Source organism: Gymnogyps californianus, unplaced genomic scaffold (genome assembly GCF_018139145.2).
Source record: "Gymnogyps californianus isolate 813 unplaced genomic scaffold, ASM1813914v2 HiC_scaffold_106, whole genome shotgun sequence".
NCBI lineage: Eukaryota > Metazoa > Chordata > Aves > Accipitriformes > Cathartidae > Gymnogyps > Gymnogyps californianus.
Genome location: NW_026113987.1, coordinates 98,544 through 123,132, shown reverse-complemented (window position 1 = coordinate 123,132; position 24,589 = coordinate 98,544). Strand labels below are relative to the sequence as shown.

The window sequence follows — 24,589 nt, the reverse complement described above, 5'->3', positions numbered from 1 at the left end:
AGAAGAATTGAGTTTCTGTGATCCTCAGCATTCTGTGCGATGATTTTCCAAAATCCACTTTAAGAAACCCATCTGTGACCCAAATATCCCTTGTGTTAATCTTAGTATTCTACAGAATAAATTGTGTTCCAAATGCCAGGACTGATTAAAAACCATATCCCCCTTTTCTCAATGTCAAAGCTGCATACATATACCAGCGAGTGCCAAAGAAGATACTGCAGCACTCCTGACTTAGTAGCAAGGGGGAATTGGAATCAGGATTAAAAATCAACCCAGCTCTTTTAGTTCTTCAGTAAGTACAACATTCCTTATGAACATCCCTGTCTGTATATTATGACTGGCTACAAAAGACAATGCTTTTAAAGTTGCAATGAATATCAAGAAAGCACATTTTTTTAATATGATATGAAAAAATGATGTGATATCAGGTATTCAATTAATATTGCTAGATTTTAAAATCTGTTTTTCCTCAAACAATCCAAAACAATGATTTGTAATCACTGTTTCAGGAAATGAAAGTGTTATTACAGCATCTCCTTTAGTCACAGTGTCACTACATCTGACAGAATAAAATCATAACAGAAACAGGTCAATTCAGTAAAAATTCAATTAAGTAAGCAGACAGGTATTTCTACAGGTTACGATTCTAATTATTATAACCATGCACTAAAACACAATTTAATTCTAATTTATGGAAAAAAGGAAAAAAGAAAAACTATTTTTATCAATGACAAAGTAAAGAAATCCTACATATCCACTAATAATTTTTCAGCAGCTATCGTAAAGACCAAAATGAATTAAGTCTTCCATAATAAGACTGCAGTTTTACCTGGTAGATCCATTTCTATGTAAAACATCAAGTCTGTGCCACAATTTATATCCATCTTAGGATATTCTATATCCAGTTCTTCCATATTCCAAACAATATTGTACATTTGTATGAGTTTCACTGAGTAAGCTCAGATACAAGAAAAGTGTCAGGCTCTCTTTGTAATGGTGTCTTGGAATTCATTTTAAAACCTATAAGAGGCTGCACTGTAACCTATTACATCATAATCCTCAGCCAATCATGTCAAAAGAATGTCACCAGACCATTCCTGTTTCATCATTTTGTTCTACATTAATCTTAAAACATTTTTAGTTTCTGAAAGAATCTACATTTAGCAGAACTGCAATATAAACCTGGTATTACAAAGAAAAGGACTGAGTGAGCTCTCCTCACCCACGTTCCCAGTTTGTTTTCCTGACTTTGCAGCATGGTACAGTCCAATCCTGGCAGGATGACAAAAGGCTGATATGCTGCAGCACGTAGCTCTTACACACACGTACACACAACGTACACACACTCACACACAGGGCAGCTCCCTTTAGAGGTAGGTCGGTCACTTCTTGGTTTCATTCTCCTACTCAGATGCCTGAAGTTTACCATTCAAAAAGCTATAAAAGGCTTGTGGACCTACTGTACGTATTAAAGATGCGGAAGGGAAAAAGAGCATGACTCCATGTGTGTGTATGTGTATCTATTACACACACATTATACACATACATACACACAGAGAGACATATATCTCCACATAATGAAATATGAATTATGTTTTTAAACTGTATAGATTTCTATAATTTTAATGGACACACAGGTCTGATATACTTGATATTATTATATAAAATGTGCTTACTGCAGAGATGCCTTCCCCCCCTTATCATTTTGTAATAAAATACAATTCCAATCGATCTGGATTAACTCATTTTGAAATCTAAAAATCAAATATTGTAATCTTACATTCAGCAGACTTTCCTAAACCATGGAAGAAAGTAAAAACTGAGCAAGATCTTGAAAAATTATTTTGCTGAACATAAAAAGCCAGTCTGTCAGGATACAAGATTTAGTCTGCCTTTTCACACTGTTTCTCTACCCTGTTCTCATTGAGATATTTACCAAGTTAATTGTTTTTAAAAGCAAGAGTCCTTGTCAGTGTCTTCTTCCTCACTTGACGTTATGTCATCAGTATTCTCCTACCATTTAGAAATATTGCTTCTTAACTCCCCCCCATCGCTGACTGTAACTCTCTCAGACCTCTTGGAAGAAACATGTACAGAATAGACTATTAATTCCAGAGCAGAATGCTACGTAAAGCAATCTGAATGCTTTATACTCACTATAATCTATGGGGGCAGAAAACCAGATACCAAAAATAACCACAACAAAGAGTAGCTGTAGCAACTATCTGTGCCTACATCATAAGAAATCCTGGTGCGGCTGAAATGTGCTCTATCTCACAAATACTCATTAAAAAAATTAACACAATTCATATCCTTCCCAAATATTTCACACACATCTACCCTCCCTCTGTGGCCCTCATCAGGTCACCCCCTTTAGACAGGCATTAACATATAAGAACATGTCTGGAGTACCAACAGCTACCAAAAAATGCATGCTAGTTTGCTTTATATGTTAACAAGCTTAAATTCATTTTGAAGTAGATTCTCCCCTCCCTGTTTAGGTAGACATGCTCCAAAGATTCCTTCCATTTTCAAAATGAAATAGGATACTTAAAATCATCCCAGACACAAGTCCAAATGCTGAACTTGGAGGTTTAGCCCACCTGCTACCCCAACAGTTGAGTTGCCAAGGTAATTATATAAATTAGGTTATAAAGATTTCCTACAAAGACTACATTGCTGCATTTAGGTCTCATGTGGGATCAGCAAGATTTTTTTTATTCCGTTGAATAAAGGCTTTCAGGAAAAATTACTTCTCCAGGGTTTCACTAGTGGCTGAATTCTGGACTGCCCACACTTGTATAATCAGGTTAGTGCTCAGCTCAGACTAGCCTAGCTTGCAGGCAAGAAAAGACAGGAGGCAGATAGGCAATTCCCCATTCCCTGTATAACCTGGAGAGGTACTGAGGTACTTGACTTTCGCTCACATATCTTAAGACCATGAAAGCTCTACCTGGTAATCAGTTATAGCAAAATACTTCTACGAGGTGATGAAGAAAACACACACAGAAATTCAAAATCACTTACTTTGTAAATTATGCATTGCAAATGCTCACCCTTGTAATATAGCCTGAAAATACAATCCAATAATCTGAAAAATTAATTGGTTTCCTCTTATAAAAATCTCGCTTAAAAAAACCCCCAAAACTCCTTTTAATAGGAAGCTTCTCTGAAGCAACTAAGCAAAAAAAAAAATTCTGAAAGAGATTGCTCTGCTTTCCAACCAATATTCCATAAAAATCTCTAAAAAAGTGGTAACATGCAGTGAGAAAATCCAAGCCTTCTCTCTCTTCTTAACTGCTTAAAGCTCTGTGCTGTGCAGAAGGTATCCACTTACTCTGGTTCATCATTAAAAAGTGAACCTGACTTTAGTACTGTAAAATAAAAAAAAAAAGAAACCACCATCCTCGGTAGCTTGCACATCTCAGATAAAGATCTCAGTTTCATGATTAACTTGGGCAAGTTCAAATATTTGCTGAGCATGGGATTTCAGGTGGGGGAGGGGGAGCCAGATTCAAAGTAAAAGTTGTCATCAGCTAACAAGTGGCCAATGCAGGGCTAACTTTCTCATTTTAGCTAAGTAAATGAGAAGACCATTGTAAGAGGCTGTCACTGGCTGCTGAGTGCAGTATTAAAGTCGAGAAGCACCATGAACAGCCAAATACAGGAAGTGGCTAACTAACTAACTGCAGAAAAAAAACCCAGAATCAAAATCTTCCTTGAAAAGAGCTGTATCTCTCAGAGCAGCCCTGTACAAGCAAAATAGCCTGCTTGCAAGCACAGCATCATCTCCTACACACTCATGCTGGATCACAAATACAGGTGTTGCTTGAAGATCCTTAGCATGAAGCTGTGAGGCATTTTATCCATTTTCCATAAACTGAAAGTAGTAGAAAAAACAGCTGTCCGTATCCATGGTGCTTTCCAGTACATCAGGGTTGTTGATTTCTTGGGCAGGCAGGCGGGAAAAGGGACTGTACAGAGAGGGAGCAGTTTAAGTTAAATATATTTTCCTTGCCTTAGTGTTTGGTGGAGATCAGACTTGCTAAAGGAACAGAACAGCAACTGAAGAGCCTGCTCCCCTTTGCCTACAGAGGTTAACTTCTTTGCCAGCTATACTTTTACAAGGAAATCCAAAATGAAAGGAGAAATAGACCACAAGATTTAATTCAGAGAAAGAAGAGAAGGGGATTAATATTTTCCTCCCACTTGTTGGAAACAGTGAGAACTTCTAGTAGCTGTGTTCCTTTAGATCAGCTTGTGCTCCTTATAGCAGTCAAACAGCATTGAAGTTTTCACCTCCTGAACACTCCACCTACCAAAATCCTCCTATGCTACAAAATACCAAACCCACTTGTACCTCATAATGAAATCCCAAATATCTGCAGTACATTTTTGATGTTTGACAGTTTATTCATTAGCTTCACCTATAACAATTCCTTGCTTTTCTAGTTTTAGCCTTTGCCTACTTGAACAATTGTCAGTTCTATATATAATCTAAAGCAGCACAGTCATAAAGGTACAGCCTACTTCAAATGGAGACAGTAACCCGTGTTTCTGAACTAATGACAGAACACAGCAGGAGAAGAGGAAAAATTCAATTTCTGACAGTAACTGATATGCCTCCTATTTACTGTTAAAATTACAGAAGGGGTTGATAACACTTTTTGCTTTATAGGGCCACAATACAGAAGCATATTCTCAAAGGAGATAAGACAACTCAAAACTGGTTCACTTAATTGTTTATCATTTTAAAAAGCACAGGTACCCACACAGAGATAAAAGATAAGACTTTGTTCCCAAGTCCAATTTTTTTTTTATTTCAGTACCTTGTGCAAAAATGAGTTCCCAATCATCCTGCAGAAGGGAATCATGTGTCTTGTCAAAAAGAGATACCGATATGCACACACCTGCATTTTCATACAATTGCCTCATCTTAACTTTTATTTAAATTTAAATTTCAAAACTTTGAGTGGTGCCCATTGAATCTATAGATTTGTATTTGCAGAAAGTTAGCAGCCTACAACTTTTTGCAGTCATACTCACAGTGGTGTTCTATCTATAAAGCAATTTGTTTCTAAAAATAGATGTACGAAGCAGGAAGAGAACTGATCAGGTTCGACAGGCTTGCATGTGTGTTACACATACTTACATACAAATACACACACACATATTAATCTGTAAAAAATTCTAATAATGTTGTACATATTTCAGTTTTACCAAATACTTTCAATTAGGTATTGAGAAACATAAAGCATACACTACCGTCAAAATCTAAACCAAGAATACAGCATTGCTAGGTATGGTGATTAACAAAGCATTTTGCTCTCCGTGAAATCAGATATAAAGCCTGATTTTTATTACCTTAGAAGGGGAGCCCTCTGCCGGGTGAGGCGCAGATGCGCAATATCCCATACGACATCAGTTCTCCCCGGGACAGACTGCCTTCTGCACGCTCCAAATCACGCTCAGTGCTGCCAACAGTCCAGCCAAGCTCATGACATGATGCAGAAAAGTCCTGATAAGGGACAGCATTTTTACATATTTGGCTGTGCCCCCAAGACACTACCGACAGGACTGCGGGCTGAGCCTGACCACCACAGTCCAGGGGAGCTTCATGACCAATTTCAAGAGGAACAGGATCAGTCTTTACACTCCCATGCTCTGGTTGTTATGCCACCAAGCTTGCTAATATTTTGTTCAGCTAAAAGCAAAGTGTCTGCATCTTGGCGATACTGCCAGAACTCTCACCCCATCCCCAGCAAGTGAGCAGTTACGTGTAAGGCAGTCTCATTACCTCACTTATTCTTAGCTATGACCCTGTGAGTAGTAAAACCTACCTCTTCATGCTTAAAACTGCAATATTTCACAGCTTGAGCCATTATTTACAATGTTATTTACAAGCCTGGGAAACGGGAATAAACTGGGATAGACAGTTTAGACAAAGCAGCTCAGCTTGAGTTAGCGTGCAGGCCATTAGAGGCTTCAATTCATCCATACAGGATGGCAGCTCCTTCCAGCCACTGAAATAGCTCTTCCTCTGCTCCTCACCAGCCCGTCTGTCCACAATGCCACCAGCTCCCCACATCTCTTTCACTCTCCCACCATGTCCCCCTTCCTCTTTACCTTCCTGCGATAAGACACATCTTGATCTCACACACCCAAAGCCACTCCACGCTCCTCAACACACCTCCACTCCAAGAGGACTCCCATCTCCCTGAGTTCTCCCCAAAAAACCCCTCCTAACTCTCCTATCGCACCACCTTCCTCTACAACCTGCCCTCCTAGCTCAGCCAAACTGACCGCGCCACCCCAAGCACCCGCCGGGCCCCGTGGACAGCTGCAGGACCTGCATCCAGCACAAGCCTGCTCCAGACAGGAAAACCAAGAGCCTTTATGATCCTCAAAAATGAACTGAAAAAACCATCCAGTCTTCTATACCTACAAATATAGCCCATTTTTCAATATATACCTCTAAAAGCATACGTGTCTTCACATCTATGTTGTGTGAGATTCTATCTGCGAGACATAAGCAGCACTGTTAGCTATAATCTGTTATAACTAAGATACTTTCTTCTAATACTACGGTTTTGAATAGCATGTTTAGAGACATGCACTTTGTTTCTGACTGTAAAATCAGCATTACTTTTTAAAGCCTGTGTGGCTGTTCATCAAGTTGGGCTGTTAAAATGGGATGCTAAATCATCTAGTTTGCCCAGTAACACTTACCACCTTTCAGGCCTCCCACTGATAAACACAAAGAATGAGACAGGAATCGGAAAATGGATCTGGTTACCAATTATTCAAAACACCAAACATTTCTCTAATCTTACTTTTCCTGCAACATTACTTTGTCTTGATGTACTACACACATAGGCACAACAGGTATTTTAACTTTAGTACTTTAACTTTTGTGGAGGGCTAAGCACTATTCTAATTCACAAACAAAAATGCATAGTTTGCTGTTGAACACTGTGACAGAGAAAAAAAAATAAATCAGTCCAGAGTTGTGATAAAAAAAAAAACAAACAAGTAATGGCCTAACAGTAACTCCTGGTTTTGTGCTATGGTGTGCATAGCATCACTCTAGCTATAAGATGTCCAATTTAAGATATTAACATTAAGATATATTAAGATATAAGGCCTAATTGCATAATTTCTATTGCTTTGAGGCAAGAAGGATAATTAGTGGGTGATGCGATAAGAAAAAAAAACACAGTTGTGCAAAGATCTCCTCCCTATTCAGATCAGTTATCTCTAACCCTGCATTTAATGTATCTACATACTGCGTAAAATACCACTAAAATTTCATGCACAGCTCATTTTAGACAGAATGTTTTCATCCAGGCTTGAGAATGACAGAAAGAAAAAAGAAAGGAGGAAGCTATCACTTCAGTCTGTGAAAAAGAAAAGAAACCTGGCAGCATTGGCTTACCTGTTATCACTTAGTTGTCATTACATGATTTTCAACAAGTAAGATTCTTTCTGTTTAAAACCTCTTAACTTCTGAATTTTAAAAATTCTATTATAGATTGCCATTCTCAGAACACTTATATGACAAATAAGTTATCTTTTCTAGGTATCTTCCTTTATTACAATGTCTCTAAACATTTTTTTTATGGAAACTCAAGCCACTACAACCAGTAATCTTGAAGATGATAATTTTGAAAAATACATCTTCGAGTCTTCTATGAGAACTATAAAAACACAGCACTTCAGATGATCAGGTCACTGAATGATTTTGGTGCTGAAAACAGACTTGTGTTCTAATCCTGAAAACTTACATAACATTCTGTTAAGACTCAATTTTTGAAAAATTATTCAAGCACTTTACAGGCCTAAGAGCAGAGGCTAGCTAACCATAGACTACAAAGCTTGAAAATTTGTATCTGAGTTTTTTTTCAGCATATTAATAGATGTGCAAATGTTCTACTAAAAAACATTCCATTACCCAGGATGGACTTTGAAATGTACAGAGGAGGAGTTCTATTTTTGTAACAGATCATATGAAAAATCCCAGGAGGACCCTCAAAATAAACTATTGCATTACAAAAAATTAATTCAGAAGCAATATTAAAAACAAGTAGCTGTTAGATTATAATTATTAATGTAGTGTCAAACCCTACAAATCTGATGGATACAGCCACATTTCTTCAAGTGCCCTAATGATACTCTCAGGATGACTAGACTCCTTGTCCTCATTAGTAGTTCTAACTTTCACTTTTATACACTTACACTTTTATACTTTCCTCATATGAAGCAACTTAGGACTATACGCAAGAATCGGATATTCTCTGTTACTAAGCTGTAAAAGCTAATATCTAAAGTCCCCCTGCATTAGTAATTTCTTTTGCACACAGTTAGCAACTCTGCCTTGCTCCTACTAAATATTTGATTTAAAACCAGGGATTTTTGCATAAATTAGAGGTGGGTTTTACTGTTTGTTGACTAAATTAGGTGATAACTCACAGAATCAAAACAAGTGTAATCTAACTTTCCTGAATGGGGTGTTAATATTTTCCACATTGTTTATCGATATTGATTAAGAAATCTTTTGAGTCTCTGGATTAAAAAATGCATATAAGTAAAGAAAGGGGGAAATCTTACTTTCTTCAGATGATCTCTATGGGGTATTGTATTTCTAAGAAAATTTTCCTGGGAGTGAGAGTTAAATAAAATCTCCAGAATTTCCCCACCACCACTGCCACTGTATGATATGTATTCTATTGGTTTACAGGTCTTATAAGTTCACAAATTCCTATTCACTGTTTACTGAAAAAGGAATGAAAGTCCTAAGGCTGTACAAACTATGGGTACTAAAATGATTTTAATGAAAAAGACAATTTCTTATAAAACAAATGTTGCACACCACTATGGAACATATGAACAACTTCTACTTAGTTCTGTAATTATGCACTTTTGCATTAAGATTGATTAAAAAAGAAAAACAACATGCATTTACAGTCCTTAAGTTAAATTTTAATATTTAAGAAAACAATGGTATATAATTTTTTTAATTAAAAATATTTTTTACCTGGTACAGGCTGTCTCTCATTCCATTCACTTGTGATTAAAACCTCTAGGATTTTTATGTGGTATTCAGTATTATCAGAGCTGCAAGAGATGAATTAGACAGTAAGAACTAGGAAAAATGCAAAAGTTTACATTAGTATTATTCAAAAAACATTGGAAAAATTTACAACAATGCCCTCCACATTAGAAGTAAGGTCAGGAAATTAATTAATTAAACTTACTTTTGTATATAGCTAACCCATGTTTACAGTACAGAATATAATAAAGATGACCCACGTACCTTGCTATCTGGAATTTGAAAAGCAGAGGGCTGAAAATTTCAGCCAGAGATCTTGCATTCAAGAGATTTTTGCTGGAGGCTTGACAAAGTCTGAGGAAATGTTTGAGCAAATACTGGAGTGTGAGCCAATACTGGGGAGGTATATTTGGAGATCTGATGAGTTTCTTCAGCAACTGAGCATATTCCTCTGAGCTCTGCACTTCTGCAAGCAAACAGATAAAAGGATCTTGATATCAGAACAGTAACATTCAACAAGTAAAATGAAACTATATGAGACTCCTTTGGAAGCATCAATCTTACAGAAAAAAAATAATAATTCTGTCCTTCATTAGTGCTGTAAGACTTGTTTCTTCTTTTGAAAAAAGTGAAATGCTCAGGGAAGAGTAAAGAACAAGTATTTAAAAGTCAAATGGAAGCAGATATGCATTTTGGTAAAAACCACAATGTGTTCAGAATGTACTGGTAGAAGTCTGTCTTGTGTTTAGCATCACACATGATTGGGTAATTCTGAGATGCACTAGATAATTCTCACAGGTGCTGTTCTAACTTTGAAGGTTACCAGTAACAATATCCTGTCCTGAGACATATAACAGAATATTTGGCCCATGTGCTGAAAGCCTATAAGCTGTACTTGTTTGAAATGACCACTGTAGATGATGAATCTTACATGCATGTATTTGTCACTTCATAATCTGCAACTCCCAACATACTGCAGAACACCATGACCTCTAATACATTTACTTTGTCAGCACTGATAAAAAGTTAAAAATCAGCTTTCTGAATACAGATAAATCCTTGATTGCCCCCTCAGTTTTTATATAGTCATTCTACTTACTAAAATGAAGAGAACTGTGTTATCCCTTATATTTTCCATTATGTTTACCTAAATAGATAAGTAAATAATGCATGTCTAGATCTGAATTGAAACAGCTTTCATCAAAAGCAGTGAAGGTATATATTTTTTCTGAGATGCTGCCAGGTTGTGCAGAATCTTCCATGTTCTGTGGGTGACAGCTGGACCACTGGATATTCAGAATCCTAACAAAAGCTTTTTGGTTTGACATTTGAAATAATTTGATATTCATACCTTGAGCTACAGAAATCATGTCACTGTAAACAGTTGCTGGAATGATGGGATTTGGCAGGTCCAGGAGATACCTCTTGAGAGCATCTGATAAAGTATGCACATCAAATGTCTCCAAATCCAACAGAGAAGCATCTAAAGGGAAAGAGCAACATACTTTTTAGACATTAGAAACTAGAAAAAATACATAGGCTCATGATATTAATGCTTTATACCAAGCCAAAATGCTAACTTATATCTGGTTTACAGGGAACAACTTGTAAGAAAGAATCTAAGACACCAGAACACATCTTTGAGATGAAGAACATACAGCACTCAACACCATGCCTAGGCCTTTGGCATCTGATGAACCAAATGGCTTCCAAAGCTGTGTGGCCTTCTGTCATATACAGTGCAGGGCTGAAGTCAGAATAATGGTAGTGACTTGCTGTAAGTTGGCAGTGTTATGGAACATCAGAGTATTTTTAACAGGTCTTTGCTTTACCTATAAATATTTTGTGTAAGAAGTATGTTTTAATCAAGGGTTTGGGCAAATGCAGCTTCTCTACTGGTAGCTACTTCTATTATGACTGGAAGCTTGATTAACAACTTGGGGCCCCAAGTCTGTAAATATTTATTTGAGTCAAAACAAATATACACATGCAGAACTGGGTGCTTAGTGTTTTATGCAGCAGTTAGGATTTATCTTGTAAAACCTGGTATCCTTCCAGCATAGTTATGACTTGGGCTAAGGTTTGGGAGTGTCACATTGTGCTGGTTTTGGCTGGGATACAGTTAATTTTCTTCATAGTAGCTAGTATGGGGCTAGGACTACTTGTTAGCATTGGAGCAAGGAATATCAGCAGCAAAAATAAAAATAGGAAAATATAGAAATGCTTACTTAATGCAAGCAAGGTTTTCTCTTAAAACATAAAACTGGTGCAGTAAAGTCCTAAATGTTTACAGGAAGATCCACATTTGGTACAAGAATTTAGAGATATTAATGCTGACCAACTTTCTAGGCTAGCCAAGTCCCCTGTAAAATAACTCCTGAACCTATTTGGCCAGTTTAAACCAAATTCAACAGGGAGGTAGAGGAATCAGATATATGGTGTGTCTACACGTACTGTGAAAAAAGGCAGCCAAGAGGGGGTAGCGAGACACTTAGTGCTTCTCCACCTCCTTCCTGTTTTCCCCAAAGGAAAGCTTGCAGTATGAGCTCAATCCTTATTAGACACCAAAGAATCCGCATGAGAAAAAAAAGACATTATGAATGGCTCAGATGATAAAAAACTTGCAGTGCGGGTATGAATTCTACAAAAGCAATTATGTGTCAGAGAATCCAACCACAAATTCATAAGAAAGTTTTCATTAGTTCTGTTGCTCACAGGATGTTTTTTATTTCATAAGCCAAGTTAAGTCCTGGTTCTCTCAGTGTTGACCCATTCTCTGAAGTACATCCCAAATTATTATAATGAATACACAAGTCAGAATAAACTTGTGGTACTCTGCAACTCTTTGGGTGTAACATCATAAACAGACCTGAACTCTTCCATCTGCCGAGCTGGCCAGATGCAAGTCAGCTTTGATTTTGGAGCTAGATAGCATTGTGTTGAAGCTAACAGGCAGTTATCCAATTAATATGGAGAGCATTTTAACCATAACCAGAACAGCACACTAATGGAGTTCACAACTTTGAGACCAAAGCTGACTTGTGCTCTAATTCAAGAGAGTAAGCGGAGATCAGATCTGTCTGTATCCATGTGTACGGACATCCACTGCACCGGCTCTGTCCTGGAAGATTCTGATCCTATCTTAAAGAGAACTAAGAAAGATACGTTGTTACTAAAGGGTAAAGTCCTGTTTTCCTTTCTCAAACCTAAATACATTTTAAATAAGAATACATGTAAACCACAAGTTCTTGATCTCAGGAGATAGATGAACCTTTCTTAAAAGTACACCTCAGTTTAAAGACTTAACAAGGGATTCAGATAAATTAAGAGATACATTCATATTGGTGCCATAGAAAATCTGGATTTATCTGGACTGAAAAATATAATTACAATACTAAAAATATGGCTTAGGCTGCTAGCACCACACGCATATCTCCTCTCCCTGCTTGCACTCATATACTCCTTCGCTCCCATCACAATCAGCAGAGGACAGGATGCTCTTTTGATCTGAAGGAACAGACAACTCATAGTATCATCTCTTGTTCATTTTGTTAATATTTGCAATTACTAAAAATAAAGAGAGCTAATTCACAGTTTGAGTTTGTTTCCTTTGTCCCTTTGGCAACATGGCATGTAAACAGCTTCATTTTCTAGCCCTTGTATTTTTGTGCTCTTTTACGCAAGTGGAAGTTCACACCCCACATCGCACCCCAGCTTGCAAAGGCGTGGTCAAGCACTCCTCCTACAATAGCTCCTGATCTCTCAGTGCAACTGAGTGTTGCCATGCCAGTATATTCTGGCTGGAAGTTGAAAAAAAAGAGTACCAAAAAGAGAAGGAAGCATATTTCAGAAAAGTTGAACAGGTACGTGGTGTTAGCGGTTGTCCTGGTTTCAGCTGGGATAGAGTTAATTTTCTTCCTAGTAGCTGGTATAGTGCTGTGTTTTGGATTTAGTAGGAAAAGAATGTTGATAACACACTGATGGTTTTAGTTGTTGCTAAGTAGTGTTTATACTAAGTCAAGGATTTTTCAGCTTCTCATGCCCAGCCAGCAAGAAGGCTGGAGGGGCACAAGAAGCTGGGAGGGGACACAGCCAGGACAGCTGACCCAAACTGACCAAAGGAATATTCCATACCATATGACATCATGCCCAGTATATAAGCTGGGGGGAGTTGGCCAGGAGGGGCGGATCGCTGCTTGGGAACTAACTGGGCATTGGTCGGCGAGTGGTGAGCAATTGCATTGTGCATCACTTGTTTTGTATATTCTAATTCTTTTAGTATTATTATTATATTATTATCATCATCATCATCATCATTATTATTATTTTCTTCCTTTCTGTCCTATTAAACTGTCTTTATCTCAACCCACAAGTTTTACTTTTTTTTGATTCTCTCCCCCATCCCACTGGGTGGGGGGAGTGAGTGAGCGGCTGCGTGGTGCTTAGTTGCCAGCTGGGGTTAAACCACGACAGTGGTGTAGCTGCATTTTACTGTCCAAAACCTGAGAACCCAGCCTACTGCAGCAACATCAATTCAATTCTCTCTTTCCCTTCCAGCATCAGCTCAGTAGCAGGCAGGGAATGTGGAGCTATTGCCTCTCCATCTACTGGACCAAAAAAACGCATGCACAGAACTGTATGTAAACAAATGGTCGTTTGTTTACAAAATATTAACCTGCAGCCTTACAGGAATAGTGTATCTTTACCTTGCTTCTGAACAAAACACCTTTTTTTCCTGTACAGCTAGATTTTCAGTCCTTGAACAAGCAAGTTACCAACAAATGATTAAAATAATTATTCTTAGAAAAAGAACCATGCAGTGGAGCCATTAAAAAAAGACAACCTGTAAAAGTGAAAAATACCTTTCATATTAAGTGTAAAAGTTAGAAACCTTTTTTACTTATATTTGTCTTTTTAATATATTATTCAGAACCAGCTCATATATAAGCTGAGTAGGGGAGCAAAGAAAACAGGATCTGTCTGACCACAAAATCTATATAGTGCTTTAAAGAAGAGAACTGTACTTACCACATTCAAGAATTTGTCTTAATTCTGCTGAGCTGCTTGAGCCTTGTGTTCCATACAAAGTTGAGCACTCCAGATCTTCAAAACAAAATCGATGGGATACATTAACATTCCAGTTACTGTTGCCATGAAACAACATATTTCTGTTTTCTTCAAATAAGTACTTACAGTATAAATTAGCAACATTCTCCCCACCATCCTCCTACCACCTACTACACTAAGGAATGTGATTGCTTTTTAAGGCTGTAAGACACCTCTTTGTACATGCAAACTGCTGGGTCTGCAGAAAGAGCTGGCCAAGGAAGATCAGAGATGCCGGCAGTCTCACATATTCTGTACAACTCTCCATGGGCTGACTGTAGAAGGCCAGGACTAGGAAACAGATTCACATACCCCAGGGAAGAAAACAGCTTGCAGGAGCAACATGGGAGCCAGATCTTCCTTTACACTCTACGTGCCAGCTGGAAACACCAGGTCCTTCAGGTGGATAATAAGTGAGCAGTCTGAGTCATGATATCCCACAAGAATGGGACAAGGACATGACAAAAGTTCTGACACATCCTAATTAGCTTTAAAGATTTAACTGAGACTTATAAGTTACAACCATGCCTAACCTTTGGCACCCTATGCAGTCAACAGAGACAGAGTCCCTTCTAAGGGACAGGTAACTCTTAGGCTGCCTTTGACTATCTGTAGAGCCCATAAACTCACAGTGTATGTAGGGTGAGTGTCATGTCACTGATGTGAGAGAAAATGTCTGTATATGTCACATAATATGTCTGAGAATCCACTTGAATAAAAGACACCAATACAATGTTTTCATATGAAAGATACTGTTTACTACTTCCCTACTTCAGAGAAAATACAGAAGACACAAGGAAAGAGACCATACCCAAGGATGCAGAGCATCGACAATTTAATAGTATCAGTGGCATTTCCTGGAAGCAGTGTTTGCTTATGCAAACTGTTGCTAAACATTAGCCCTTCTCATTGATATTAGCAAGCTCCTACTCATTCAGGAAAGGTTTATGCTCTCTTAAAGTGTCACAGCACTATGTGAGAACCCATGTCCCCAAGGACAGCAGTCCGAGTCTGATCAGAATACCACTTTTCCTCTTGCTCCCAGGCTGTAAGGCCACTGAATGAGCAGGACCCACTGGGCTGCTCCTTACCTCACCAGGACTATGAAGGTGAAATCAGAGGAGAAGTCAGGAGGAGAGATAAAGGGCAAAAGAGGCAGGACATAGTAGAAGAAAGGGGAAAGCCTCAAAAGGATGGAGAGACATCAACACGGGAAAGGAGGAGATCAAAAAACCATAAAAACACTGGCTGGCTTAGCATACAGCTGCAATAAAGAACTGGCTCCTGAAGTATAAAAACAGTTCTTGTAACTTTTTCATATTTAATTCTTTTTTTTTTTTTCTGCTTTGGGGCAACACATTACTTGTTTGGCCTTCTATCCAATTCAATGTCATGATGGCATTTCCATAAGCAACTTAAGGTGCTCATCGGTTAGAAAAAACAAAGCAATACCAAACTCTTCTCCCTTACCTTTCAATAATACTTATATTAGTTGAGTTATTAAATGTCATTTGAGGTAAGCTTTGGTTTTGCTCCTACAGTCCAAGTAGCCTCTATTGAGCAGAAAACAATACAACAAACCTTAAATGAGATTATTTTCATATCTGTTCAGTAATGTGATGCATTAGCAGCTCTATGAAGGGGAGATGCCAGCTCTGGATCTGATTCTGCAGTCTCGGTTCACACAAGTAACAAAAAACCTTGGTAGATCATTCTTCAGCCTACCTTTCTTTTCAATTGTCTCCACTATCTTGATGAGGATTGGTGGAGCAACATCAGGAGGTGCAAACTGCTCTGTAAGATCTGGAAGTGAAAAAGCTGTAAAAGAAAAGAAGAAAAATAAGCTAAGCTACAATTAAATGCAATTTCTGTTTATGAAAGTCATGACACATAGTGCAACCAGTTAATTTTTAAGTACTGAACAAACATCCCACTTGTCAGGCCTAAGTGAGAACACTCTGCAACTAATCAGAAAACAAATAAAAATTATGACAATTGCATTTTTACAGCATTTTCTTTTAGAGACCTCAGTCAGTCCTAGAATCACCCTCCATATTACCTAGGAAAAGAAAATACAATAAAAGTTTGCAACCTATGGATGGGCAGAAATACAATGCAAGGATGAAAATTAAAAAATCTTTTGGTCTGAAACATTTACATCCAGTGTGCTGGGAGTTGCTGATCCCCTGGGTAAAACACACTTACGAAGGCCTGAAATAGCAGTAGAAACAAGTATTTCATTGTATTGGGTTTGCATGGCAAGGTTTTGGTAGCGGGGGGGGGGCACTACAGGGGTGGCTTCTGTGAGAAGATGCCAGAAGCTTCCCCTATGTCCGATAGAGCCAATGCCAGCTGGCTCCAAGTCGGACCCACTGCTGGCCAAGGCCGAGCCAATCAGTGATGGTGGTAGCGCCTCTGGGATAACATATTTAAGAAGGGGGGGGGGGGGGAAACTACTGTACAGCAACAGCCAGAAGAGAGAGGAGTGAGAATATGAGAGAAACAACTCTGCAGATACCACCAAGGTCAGTGAAGAAGGAGGGGGAGGAGGTGCTCCAGGTGCCAGAGCAGAGATTCCCCTGCAGCCCATGGTGAAGACCATGGTGAAGCTGCTGGAGCAGTTCGTGGAGGACTGTCTCCCATGGGAGGGACCCCACGCTGAAGCAGGGGAAGAGTGTGAGGAGTCCTCCCCCTGAGGAGGAAGGAGCGGCAGAAATAACGTGTGATGAACTGACAGCAACCTCCATTCCCCGTCCCCCTGTGCTGCTGAGGGGGAGGAGGTAGAGAAGCCAGGAGCAAAGTTAAGCCTGGGAAGAAGGGAGGGGTGGGGGGAAGGTGTTTTTAAGATTTGGTTCTATTTCTCATTATCCTACTCTGATTTGACTGGTAATAAATTAAATTAATTTTTTTTCCCCAAGTCGAGTCTGTTTTGCCCGTGACGGTAATTGGTGAGTGATCTCCCTGTCCTTATCTTGACCCATGAGCCTTTCATTATATTTTCTCTCCCCTGTCGAGTTGAGGAGGGGGAGTGATAGAGCAGCTTGGTGGGCACCTGGCATCCAGCCAGGATCAACCCACCACACTGGCCCACCAACACTATCAGCCTTTGGGCTCACAAGAAGCCCATTTTTACATAGGCAGAAAAACGTCTGCGAGTCAAGATTTATTGTGATACGAATGATCCCAAAGGTATGAAAAGCTTATAAGAAAGATGGGGACAAACTTTTTAGTAGGGCCTGTTGTGATAGGACAAGGGGTAATGGTTTTAAACTAAAAGAGGGTAGATTCAGACTAGGTATAAGGAAGAAATTTTTTACGATGAGGGTGGTGAAACACTGGAACAGGTTGCCCAGAGAGGTGGTAGATGCCCCATCCCTGGAAACATTCAAGGTCAGGTTGGACGGGGCTCTGAGCAACCTGATCTAGTGGAAGATGTCCTTGCTCACTGCAGGGGGATTGGACTAGATGACCTTTAAAGGTCCCTTCCAACCCAAACTATTCTATGATTCTATGAAAAGGAATAGAGAAACGATGCCTGCTGGTGAACTTAGGTGACTGGAGTACAACTGGGAAGCTGGATGGAAATACTGCTGATTCTAAATTCCTGTCAGAAAGTCCTTCAATACTATGCAGTCAGCCCAGTTTACTTCTTCCATCAGTCAGTAGATGTTGAGTATAAACTAGAGGATGAAGTGACAACTTCATTCAGATGTTCTCTGTTAATGGTATGCTGAAGATTTTAGCCACAGAAGGAAATACAGATCTGTACTGGAAAAACAGTTTATCACATCAGCTGTCAGTCCTCTTTTTCCTTCATGTGCAATGGAGAAACACCTGAATAAAGCAGAACACCCTTCCTAGGGCATCTCAATGACAACATTTAACTCTCACGGATAAACAGTACTCTGTTAATATGCTTCTGGACTTCAAACAGCTTTTTAAAGCATTCATATTTTTGCTGTAATCCTACATCAGTAATACAGAGTGATAAGAACTTTTCAAAGGGGCTTATTCCAAAAGATGATGACTGCAGGAGTTTTCACCAACGTGACCTTCTGAACTGCAGTCGGTCCCAGTATACTGCTCAAAATGCAAAGTGAGCATCTGTAGAATCCTGTACGTGAGGTAGGTACTGACAACATTGACTATAAGCTTGAAAAAGAGCACTTCAAACCGATTTTTGTAGAAAAACGTACACAATTTGTTAGAATATATGTGGCACGTAACAGAATAAGGCCATACAGTCATTTTTCCAGGAGGACAAATATATGTATATTATGATTAGGCCATTTATAGTCCAATCCACTGAAACTACGAGTGTCAGAATAAAAACTGAATGTTACTTCATTTTATCCTGGCTACACATAATATGTGGAAAAAGACAGCCACCTGTATAAATCAGTGCTGTAACTGAGACAAGTCAAATACTTTGCCTAGATACTTTCCAGGGTTATCAGCACGTATATGCAAGCAATGATCTGATTGATAAAATATCACGTGCATGGTGATTACGCAGGAAGTTTGGGGGCCTGGGAGAACTAATTCCTCTCTTCATCCCCATTTATAACGTTGCATCAGCTGTACTCTCAGGGCTAAGGAGAATAAGGGGCAACTATTGGAACAAAGGGGAAACAACCCCAGGCAAATACAGATTAGTGCAAGAAAATAATCTATAAACAATAGATGGCAGAACTAGACAGAACAAAGCTTTGATTTCATATAGAAAGTCATACTTTATAATGTACCAATTCTCCAGAAAGAAATCTGGAGTCTCTTTACCCTTCTCTGACACAAAAATGAATGCTTGTCACAGAGCTGCTGTGTTAATCATCAAAAAATTCCTCTAAGACAAAACAAAATGAAAGTGCAGAGAGAAAGAAAAACAACAAAAACAAAACCTGACTTTAGGAAAGTTTAGCTGCACAAATATGCAGAAAAATAAAACCACCAAGCAACAGTAGTGTAGAATACTATATTCCTTTAAAACAGTTTAATACTTTTAATAGTGGCTGCTAATCATGTTTCACACCTATTAATTTAATATTTCATAAAGCCCTATTTCTATCATCTGTTGAAAGAGAAGTGATACTGTCTGTACTGGGGAAGAATTCTGTACATAATATTATATCAGATTAAACCTCAGTAACTTTATGAATTATGAGCTGTCAGGCACTTTTCTCATCTGCTACAGAATATACTTCTTAGAAATAGGAGCTATAAATAAGACAACAGATGTTCTTTGTTGGCTTCAACTGAAGCACAGATAATTTTTAAAAAGCAGCCTGTAGTTAAGAGTGTTGTAAAGACAGTATCCTGCTTCCCTCTATGGGTGAGCTTTTGCAATACTCCTTTTCAAACTATAACTGAATTTAGGATTTGAAGTGGCTGCAACTATTTACAATTAGAGAAACAAGCAGCCCTGTTCTGAGGAAAAACTGTAACAGTTATTATTTTTTTTCCTTAATAAGTGCAACATATTCTGGCATGCAGTACGCTCCTATATAATGCCACACATAATGCCTGAATTGTTTTGCAAAAGAAAAAAACACCAAAAAACCAAGGAAGAGATGGGAAAACCACCTGTTTATTCAATTGTTCTTTCAGAGAGTTGTGATATAAGCAGAAACATTAAAATAAGAAATAAGCAAGAATGTAGTAAAAGAAGATTTGTTTCTGCTTCTAAGTAGAGGAGGGCACTCAATAGGCTGAGGAGCCCAGAGGGGGCCCAGGACAGACACTGCTGGAGCTGAACCCTGAGCAGGCCAGCACCAGGGCTTCGTTACTGCCGGTCTCTGGGAGAGGTGCATCTCATCTCCTTCCCACAGTCTGGAGCACAGGGAATGGCTAGAGACTTCCCACGCTTTTCTCAGGGGCTGGCAGGCTGATGCGTATTTCCCTCTTACCCTTCATTCTCACAGATCACCCTAAGCCCTGCGTGACGCACAGGAGCACAGCGGGTAGCAGTATTCTCACAGCCCCTAAGCGAGCATCACTTTAAATGGAAGAGCAGGTCTCTAAATGGAATGAGCCAGCACAGTCCTCAGAGCATGATTCTGAGGACAGAGAAAGAAAACATTTTAAAAAGCCAACACCTATTCTTCATGTCCTGTTGATGTCTGCAGGTTCCCTGCAGCAGTTTTCAGTTAGATATCAGCAGATTAGAGTTAAAATGTGGTGTGGGTACCAAGTTACTGTATCCCCACAAGCAAGGAAATGATGACAAAGGTGACAGTAAGGGAAGGAGGGACAGGGACAATCAAGAAGGTGGACCCAGTGAAATGCAAAACATTGCCTTTTTCGTCAAGTGAGGCTTGTGTATATTCCCTCTTCCTTCAGGATAGCAGCTCCAGGGCTAGAAAATTGCTGAGCTCCACAAGAATTTGAGTAATTCTGCTCAATTCTCCTCAGAGATACTAACTGGCAATGAAAAACTTAACATTCCAGTTTCTGGCAGTGGTTTTACGAAACCATACATGATGTCAAGAAGGAAAATATATGACACAATATTCAAGTGTAGCGTGGATAGTGTAGGTGTGAGGACAAATGGCACGTTCCACTGACAGCTGCATCTTGTGACCTACTTATCAGGTTCCCAGTGCAACTTTCAGGGTTATTACTGTCATTAAACATCCAGATTGCAGTAGTAGTACCTAGAAGCCCTTATCAGAATCTGAACAAACTTGTGATAGGTCTCTACAAACAAAACCTCCATTATTGGTCTTATGAGTAACTAAGCGATCTCTTAGAATTGATACTGGCTGCTCTATTAGCCTTCCCACAAACTCTACCTCATCTTTCCCAAGGATATTAAAGCCATGATATTCTAATAACTTCTGCATTCTAGATTTTTTTTTTAAAAAAGGAACAGTAAAACTCTAGTAAAAGCGTACTTTATTTTAAAGAGACTACATTAACTTAATACATTTACACAGTATTTTACTAGTCACTCTACAAGGAATCAGCAAAGCTCCCTCTGATGCCTGCTATACTACACAGACACATAAACAAAGCTACATTAAAAGAGCATCAAGATCACAAGGTCAAGCACTCAAAACTTAAGACAACAAAGAACTAAGGTTGCATGTGCAATTTCAGTTTTTCCTCTTGCCTCTTTCCACATCATGACATAGCATTTTTCCCATGAGATTACTCTGCCTCTTTCAGCGCACAAAGCCTAGTGCTCTCAAGGGATAGAATGCAGTTCAATAGTTGAGGTATTTATTACCTGGAACATTATCCAGATTGTACAAGGACACATGGTCTTCTAGTAGGCTCATATTCTCCTGTTTACTTTCCTCTTCAAACCTGAATTCTCTATTATCTCATCTCAACTCAGCTTCCCATGCAAGAGTACTTTGTTCCATAACTTGTTCTCGAGTTCTTCCTAGCAAGTGGGGAAGGAAATACATACTCGGTTGTTCCTGGAAACCTTTGTCACTCAGAGACACAGCTGCCTCTCTTAAGGGAAGAAATGCTGAAGTCCATCTCAAGAGGCACTTGAAAATTTTGGTTCTGGCCAGCCAGTACCATCTTCTACCTTTTCTGAGCAAGGCTATGGAGAGTGTCATTGTGAGATAACTTCAATGACCTCCACCAAGTAAAACTTCACAGATAGAGCGAGTTCCCATGCTGGTGTTTTCAGACATTTGACCCTTTTTACCTAAAAAGCAGTGATATATATTTTCTTCTGAATGGTTTGGCACTAACCTACCAAGATTACTAACCTCAGTTCCCTTTCCACATAACCATGGTGATGGTTAGTAATGGTGCTCCAGCAGCATCTGCTCTTTGTAACCAAAATAGGACTGCTGGATGGACGTTCACTGTGAGATACTGGAACTCTCTCCAGAATGACCTGTCCCACCTGTAAAGGATCCTTATTCCTTACTGCTGTTTCCTTTTTTTTTTTTTAGTACCATGAAGTTGTTTCTTATGCAAGACCATCACTAGTTTGTGATAATGACTCTGCTTGAGAAGCATTTTTTAAAACACTCTCTTTTTAGTCAATCATAATACATAAAACTTCAGGACAGTATGTTGTTTTGCTCTGAAAGAATATTTTGCTACCTTTTTGCTGTGGAGAAACTAAGGGGGAGGAACCCCAACAAATCCCTCTCAAACTATCCACAGGCAAGCAATCTAGAGGAAAAGAATAAGCTCTTCACTATTGCAAGAAAAAGATAGTGTGTATTACTGTGCTTGAGAAGTCAAGTTGTTTAGATCTGGAAGATTTACATAAAATTACTGGCAGAAGCTGCTGACAGATAAAAGCCAAAACAGCTCCTTCATCTTTTGGGAATTATGGGAAACATTTATAAGTACACAGAAAGTTAAAAATAATGAGCATATAGCAGTCACCCAGAAAAAAAAAAAATTGCAAACAATAGTAACAGCAATCCAGCATCAGAAGGACTTTTTTTATTCTGGAAACTAATGTATTTCAAATCAAGCCTTTTTCCTCCTCTTAAAAAAAAAAGAAAAAGTAAAAGAGTTAAAGTTTAGGGCTCTAGCTTTAGCAACAGAAATACAGCAATGTTGAAAGGCAATCTTATAAGAAATTAAAACTGGGTTAATCCTTACAGCCATTAAACCATGAGCTGATTTGACAGATACAAACAATAACATTATTAGGAAATTCCTGAACTAGATCTACAGAGTTAATCCCACCATCGTCTTTAATTTCAGATGAAGAAAACTCTCAGTCTGTATGTAATAGATTTTTTTGACCCATATCATACACCTGTCTAGATTTCTCTGCATAGCAAGTCAGTGTTGACTTCTCATTCCAATATATTTCACACTATCGAGATGCTATACAAAAAGGATGTCACAGAATATGAAGTACATGTACTTAATGCATGAACTTAAAGACCTCTTTTCCATAAACCACCGTTTGTTCACACTCCACTGCTGAAGTAACTTTAATTTATACCTTAGCAGTTAAAGCTATGAATGAATTTCACTGACCTTTACAAAGCAGTCAGGGTCTCAACTGGCTGGCTAACTGCAACTGGACAAAAAACTGTGTAGTGTCTAGCACACTGCGTTGCCAAAATTCATATAACTCAAAATCTGTTTATAGGAAGTGTTAAAAAAGAATTGAAAAGAACAACAAAGATGGTGTTAATGAAAAGCTAGCATGAAAAACTGGCTATTTTTACATCGCTATCTGCAAGCCAAAGATTAACTAAGTCAGGGTAAGTAGGTATGGAACAGGATTTCAGTCTGCACTGGGAGTATTCATTTGCAAAGAGGCTAAAAGCAACAGGCAAATCCTCTCTAAGAAAACCCAAGCTTAATTCTAAGCACTTCAAGTCAGAGAAAACCTTTTGCAATATCCCTACAGTGTTAAAGAGTTTCTTGGGGTCTAAAACAAAGAAAAATATGTCCCTCCTGAAAATAAGCATTATGTTGTGAAAGAGTGAAGATGAGCAGAAGAGGCTGAAATAACTGCAAAAATATTTTGTAAGTTGCCTTGGAAAGCCTAAATTGAAGAGGGGCTGTACAAAGAAAAAAAAAAATGCATCTGGTTAAGGACTGACATGTTCCCCATGATTTTTAACTCAGGTGATCAAATGAAAGCTGCTGTTCCAGGGAAGAAGCTGGGGAGGCAGAAAATCTTTTTATGTCCTCTACAAAGACTCAGAGGTGAGCAAGGCACACTCTGACCAGCTGCTTCCCTTCCTGCCACCAGGCAGCTGCCCTACACTGGCCTATTCCAGCACAGGGGAACATGCTGTGGACCTTCTCCGACTTCCCTGTAGAAAATTCATGGGGAGCAGGATCAGTGCTCAAGTTGACTGCCTCTGAACTCAGGGGAGTACTGAGTGTATAAACGGGCATACCAAGAAATACTAATCTGTTGTATATTTAAGTTTTGCACATGTACAGAGTTTCTACAGGTCACACAAAAAAACCCACCCCCAAAACAGTTTTCCTACCATCCTGCTCCTGCCAAGAAAGTTAGAAGACTGTCTAACCCATCCACGTCTGAAAATATAATGGCACTATCTATCTATACATCTATCTGTATTTCCACATATGTACAAATAGAGCTTAAAGCTACAATCACTCAGTTGTTTCAGAATGTTGATTATAGGATGCAATAAAGGAGTAAAAATATATCCCTGACTTGCACAAGATGTGATCAAACACATGAAAAGGTCTTCTAGCTATGACTCACTAAGAAACAGGTGAAGGTTTGTGAGGCTGAAAGGCTGCTGGCTGGAAGGAGTAAGTCCTTCTTCCACACCGGCCAGCAAGGACTGGGAATTGGCTGCTATTCTGTCAAAAGGCCAGGTGTATCCTGGTTGTTTTCCTGCTATCTTACTGTGAAGAAAAAAAAAAGAAAGAAAGAAAAAAAAAAAGGAACTCTTGCATGTCTGGTTTTGTTATTGTGCTCCAGAAGAATCCCTTGGTGGTCATCTTGCCAAA

The 24,589-nt window shown here is 38.8% G+C and overlaps 1 protein-coding gene across 4 annotated transcripts in view; it reads right to left on the bottom strand.

The window, feature by feature from the left end:
• The window catches only part of LOC127027915 (phosphatidylinositol 3-kinase regulatory subunit alpha-like), a 48,275-nt gene that overhangs the window by 8,467 nt on the left and 15,219 nt on the right, over positions 1-24,589 (bottom strand). For 3 of the 4 annotated variants that reach the window (XM_050913773.1, XM_050913774.1, XM_050913775.1), the window contains exon 1: positions 830-935. In XM_050913773.1, coding sequence (XP_050769730.1) covers positions 830-935 — 106 coding nt within the window. Of the gene's footprint in view, positions 1-829; positions 936-9,034; positions 9,115-9,313; positions 9,516-10,400; positions 10,533-14,077; positions 14,153-15,880; positions 15,974-24,589 lie in introns of those variants that run through there. The other variant, XM_050913772.1, reaches the window with a different exon arrangement.